At 51.5% G+C, this 6000-nt stretch overlaps 1 protein-coding gene across 1 annotated transcript in view; it reads right to left on the reverse strand.

Moving 5' to 3' along the window:
- PTDSS2 (phosphatidylserine synthase 2) overlaps window positions 1-5396 on the reverse strand; it is a 29660-nt gene extending 24264 nt beyond the window's left edge. The window contains exon 1 of the mRNA XM_054635692.2: window positions 5102-5396. Coding sequence (XP_054491667.2) covers window positions 5102-5286 — 185 coding nt within the window. The 5' untranslated portion in view covers window positions 5287-5396. The remainder of the gene's footprint in view (window positions 1-5101) is intronic.
- Window positions 5397-6000: the final 604 nt, after the last annotated feature.

Raw genomic sequence — 6000 nt, forward strand, 5'->3', positions numbered from 1 at the left:
TGTCAAGAAAATGACTACAAGCTCTTTTATTTTCCAGCTGAAGTCTATGACAGAAATGATGTAAGGGAATTGTTTAAACGTCATTTTTGGGAGATTCTGGCAGATCCTTGGGTGAAAAGGAGAGAGTACCACCCAGGAGCAGGCGGCCCATGGCCTCATTCAATCTCCCACAAATTAAAATCAGCTTAAGCAGGGACCACACCCTTGTTATCCACGGCTTGTTTGTCACCAGTGATGCAACAACTCCATTAAACACAATAACAATCACTGGAACACAATGCAAAGAATTTATTTATTAATATTTTGGTCAGTCCTCTTAAGTGGAACAAAATTCCAAAGGAGAGCCAGTCCAGTTTGCCCCTTGGGTTAAAAAAGTTGCATTAATTGCAGCTGCTGGTGAAAGGGTCTGTCAGCAGACCCAAAAATCTGTCAGTGACTTTTTCATTACTTAATTCTTTATTCCAAATAATGGCAAATTCATTAAACCATTCTTGGAAGAGATTTTTAAATGGATGTCAAAGCTCTGTACTCTCCATAAACCAACAATTCACCTGGAATTTCTAAGAAAATATGGCAAACAGTACAAAAAACCCTTTCCTCCAAAAGCAGCAGAGGGTTGTGTCAAGAAGAAGACACAAGAAAACACAACAAAAATTAATACTAATTTAAAACTAATTTAATTTTTATTTGAAACAAAAATTGTAACTAACAGGCAAACTGTTGGGGATAGACAGACAGTTTGGACAACTTCAAGTCAAACCCAACCATACAAATATCCTTGCTGGTTTTACACTCTGTGTTATGTTTTAAAATCAGTTTAAGCCCTCAAGAGTCCATAAAACAGTCCCTATTCTTAGAGCAGTCGCAGATCTTCGGCACATCCCTGAAGTCACCCGAGGCCGATTAAATTTCCGTACAGACTTGTGACACTCCAAAATAGCAACCTGCCTTTTCCTTGCCATCTCCACAAAGAAGCCCAGGAGCACAGACCTCCAGAGACCCAGAACCACAGGTCAACAGCAAAGCTTCAGCAAATCTGGGGTTTTCCTTCCACTGAGGAAGGAAGACCAAGTTCCCAGAGTTCCCAAAGTTTCCATCAGTTCTACAGAGCTTGCAAGTTCCACAGATGCACTATTTTGATTATTAAACTTTTTTTTTACTTAAACCTATGGAAATGTGCATCTTGAAGATCGTTTAGGGCAGTTCTACTGAGACAAGTGACAGGAAATTACAGGGAACATTCTTGGAGCACATTTTTCCCTGCTCTCCTTAAAACTTTGGGAATGTGTTTATTAAAAAAACAAAAGGAACACAGAGACCTGATATCTAGATGGGACACTGAACTCTGACAGGCCCTCTCCACAAAGATATTCCTTCTGCATTTCCAGCTTACTTGGCAGAACTATGCAGCCCTTCCTTTGAGGAAAGGGCAATGCCATTCCCATAGCACAATTCCCAAGGCACAGGCCCTCTCATCCATGACCAGCTGGCAAATGTGGCTTAGTGGGATTGCACAAGCCTGGATGTCCCTGCTCCCTGCCCAGGGCATTCCCACAGGCTGGAAGAGCATGGCAGGGTGACCCAGGGCTCTGGAGCAATGCTGCTTTTCTCCAGTGCAGTGAATCCTGAGCGGGCAGCGTGGCTCAGAGTGGCGTCATCAAAGCAGGGAAAAATCCCAAGTTCAGCTCCCAGCAAACTCCAGGAATGCTGCCTTGGAAGTGCCACAGCCACCCCTCAGGAGAGGGCACATAGAGCAGCTCCTGCCAACCTGTGGATATTCCATTTCCCTAATCTCTCTCCTGGATAAATTCCCACCTTTTCCTGCAGACTGCCCTTAGCAAATCCCGGGTATTTCAGAGATAAGAGCCATCTCCACAAGGAATGGGTAAGGAATGTTTTGGGTTGAGTAGCAATCCCTTCTTTCCAACACCAGCTGGTTTGCCCACACATATCCTCACTTCCCAGGCCATCTGGGAAGAGTCACAACACGGAGCACACCGAGAGGAACATGCCAGCAGGGACTGCCTCTTCCTTAGCTGCAAATTCCACGCTTTTTGCACAAGAAGGTGGAAATAATTCCTACAAACACTAGGCCATTAGCCTATAGAGTCACTGCCATTCCCTCTTTTTTAGTTCTTTTCTTATTAATTTCAACATCCTGAGCTCCACAGATCTCTGCTGCCACACCATGACCTCGGGAATTAATATCACATCCACGTGCTGGCAACGTGAGATTATTAGTGTGAGAGATAAAACACGTTAATAATCAAAAGGTGACATTAAAGCTAATGAAATCCAAATTAAAGTTAAGGCTTTGAAAAAGCAATTAACCCACTGAGCCACAATGTGGTGGCAAAAGTGCATCTGGCACCTCCCAACACCCTCAAATCAAGACTGAATGGACATTTTCCTGGAAAACCTTCTTGGGCTAAAGACAAGCTATGAAATACCTGCAGAAATTTTAGGAGAACACCACACACAATATCCAACTAAATGACCCCAGAACAAGCAGGGCTTTGTGTGAAAGCAGCTGCTGAAGGCACACAAACAAGAACAATCCAAGGTGCTGGAAACAACAGGGAACATGTTCCAATGGCTTGCCAGGAAAGCTTGGCATTCCCAACTCCCCGCTAGGAAATCAGTTCAGGGATAAATGATACAGAAACCAGGGATCTGCCTCAGAAAGCTTCCTCCTGTTCCCTTCCCTTGGCATTTCCTAATGGCAAAGGGAGCTGCCAGGTTAGGCTGACTGAGCAGGTTCCCAAAGGACGTATTTTCCAGTTCCAAGTCATTTATATGGAATAAGACCAGAGATATCAGCACACAAGTGGTTTCCCAAAGTTCCAAACAGATTTTAAAGAGCAGGAAGCCAGCTAGGAAGCTCCACCTTTCCCAAGGACCACATTTACAGCAGGAAAATCACCTCCGGAAATTAAACTACTCCTGGAACGATTTCTGTGTCCACAGATCCCAAATCCTCTCATTTTCCCAAAAGGAGCGAGCCACGAGAGTAACCTTATCCCTAATTGCTGAACTCCAAAGAAAAAGTGCATTCCATGTTTTCCCAAAGTCAGAGGGCAGCCACTCTTAAATCTCCCTTTCCTGTGGCCACCTCCACAGCATGACAGGAGTCCCAAGGGTCGCAGGAAGAAAATCATTCCCCTGGATCATCTTTATTCTTGGACACAGTAGGAACTGAGTCATTGCCAAAGGATACTCTAACACATACAGGGCAAAAGTAACACAAGGAAAAACCTTGGGACTTTTCCAGATGGTTAAACTCCGTGTTGCCAGCACAAGCTACTAGGGAAAAGAAAACTGGATAAATAAGGAAGTTGAGAAACACACTTGTCCATGCTGCCCTCCTGGAAGGGACCACCTGACACACACAGGGAAGCTCCGGAGAGAACAAGGCACGCATGCAGATTTCCAAAGGAGCAATCCACACGGCCACACTAACTGCACTACAGCGTTTATCCTGGGGCGACAGCCCTGTCACCACCACTCAAAGCTGCAACGAGGCGAGATTCTACAGCAAAACCAGGTATTTTAAGGCTTCACAAAACAGCTGGCAGGAGCCACCTGAAGGAGGGAGTAAGGAAAGGACGGCTTTACCCATTTTCCATTTAAAGGTCGGCACCGGGATCCCGCGATTTGCTCAGCCTACACGTGGTGTGCCCACCGGGAAAGGCTCTTTTGTCCCCGAGGCCACAGTGTCCCCGCAGGGATCCAGCAGCATCCCAGTGTTCCTCCGCAGCTTGCACTGGCAGGAATGTCACCTCCTTCATCGGGATCAACACCCTCGGCTCCGCTGCTGCCCAGATTGGCAGGGTGAGAGCCAAGTGCCCTCCCCTCCCACTCCTCCATGCCAGGCTCCAGCCAAATCCCATCGCCCTCGGCTCGGATTCCAAACCTTCAGTGCCGGCTGGGCTTTCTCCATGGAAAGGGACGCGTGTTTAACACACAGAAAAACACCTCTGCCTACACACACACAGCGTGCTGCTGAGGGGATTTATGGAACAACTCCAGCAAGGCTGGGATTTAGGAGCACTTTTCCAGGTACGAACACACCTCTTCCTGCAAGAACTGAATTTAACAAAAAGCTGATTTTCTTCGCTGGCCCGAAACCAGCAGCCGTGGGTTTCTGCACCCGTTTCATGGACTGAGACACACAAAAATGCACAACGCCTGCCCAGTAGGAGTGGGGCAGGACGACTTCAGCTTTCTACCAGGATCACTGGGAGGAAAAGAGGAAAAAAGCCTCTTCCAAGATTAAGGGAGAGGAGAGAAGGAGGTGGAGTCCATATAAACCATGCTGATAACTGGAATCAGGCAGGAACGCTTGCCCGAACGCAGAGGGCTCTCAAGGTACTGGAAAACACCTCCAAAGCTCCCACCAGGCAGAACAAGCCGTCAGGCTCAGCCCTAAAGGTCCTGCTCCTGGAAAAGTGAGGACCGGGACAGGGAAAAGAGGTGCCACTGCCAAAAGCCAGCCCTGAATTCCCGTTAAATTGCCAGGAAACAATTAGCGGTAGGGCCACACCAGGGAAACACTCGCGGCCGATTGCAGCACCGGTATCGGCGACAGAAGAGGCACGTAAACAGCAGATAACGGGGAGCAGATAACTCGAGTATCCCATTCCTTGGGGCCCCCTCCTTATCCCACTCCTTAGGGACTCCCATATCCCATTCCCCAGTTCCTCCATATCCCACTCCTTAGGGACCCCCACATCCCATTCCCCAGCCCCTCCATATCCCATTCCTTAGGGACTCCCATATCCCACTCCCCAGCCCCTCCACATCCCATTCCTTAGGGATTCCCATATCCCATTCCCCAGCCCCTCCATATCCCATTCCTCAGGGACCCCCACATCCCATTCCCCAGCCCCTCCATCTCCCATTCCTTAGGGACTCCCATATCCCATTCCACAGCCCCTCCATCTCCCATTCCTTAAGGAGTCCCATATCCCATTCCCCAGCCCCTCCATATCCCATTCCTAAGAGACCCTCACATCCCATTCCCAGCCCCGCCATATCCCATTCCTTAGGGCCCCCCCCCGGCCCACGCGGAGCCCCTCGGGCCATGCCCGGCTCATCTCACCAGAAGAACGTGTTGGTGCCGTCGTCGTACACCTCGGACTCGGTGCTGCGGCGGAGTCCGGCGCCGTCCCGCTCGGCCCCGGGGGTGCCGCCGTTGGGCTGCGCGGGGGGCGGCGGCGGCGGCTGCTCCTCCAGCGCGGCCTTGCCCACGTTCCCGCCGTGCGCCCGCCGCTCGCCGCGCCTCATGGCGGCGGGGGGCACGGGCACGGGGCACCGGCGGTGGCGGGGGGACGCCCCGGGGGACGCGGGCCGGGGCCGGGGCCGGGGCCGCGGCGGGAGGGGCGGGGCGGGCGGGGCCGCGCGGCGGGAGGCGTGACGCGGCGTGCGCGCGACCCCGCGCCGGCGCGTGCGCGGGGCCCAGGGAGGGCGGGGCCGGGCCGGGCCGGGCGTCGTTCCCCCCCCCGCCGTTACCGTGGCAACCGCGCGACCTCCCGACCCCCCCGCGCGACCGCCAGGAGGCGCCCTCAGGCGGAGCCACCGCCCCTCAGGGCGGGAGCCCGGGCCCCTCAGGGAGCCGGAGAGCGGTAATTAAACAAAATGCTTAAACAAAATGTCTGCGTTCCGCGCAGAACCCTCAACAGAATCCCGGAATAAAAGTGTCCTTTGCCAGGCTGCCCTGCGGCCCTCGAGTACCCCACGTTGGGTACCCCATGCCTTATGTTGTGGTTGTCCCGATTCCAGCGTCTTTGTGCGATGAAATGTTAAATACCTGTCAAATATGTGCGTTTTGCTGGCGAAATAAAATGTGTTTTGCTTGGCGAAAGTTTTGTTCCCACCCAGAGGGGTCTGTCCAGAGCTGGGGTGCTTGCAGGGTGCCGCTGTGCCCTTGGATCTGAAGAATTCTAAAATCCCTCAGCCCTTCCCAAATTACCTTGGTCAGGCTCCTCATCTGGAATGGGC

Source organism: Agelaius phoeniceus, chromosome 6, assembly GCF_051311805.1.
Source record: "Agelaius phoeniceus isolate bAgePho1 chromosome 6, bAgePho1.hap1, whole genome shotgun sequence".
In the NCBI taxonomy this organism is placed as follows: Eukaryota; Metazoa; Chordata; class Aves; order Passeriformes; family Icteridae; genus Agelaius; species Agelaius phoeniceus.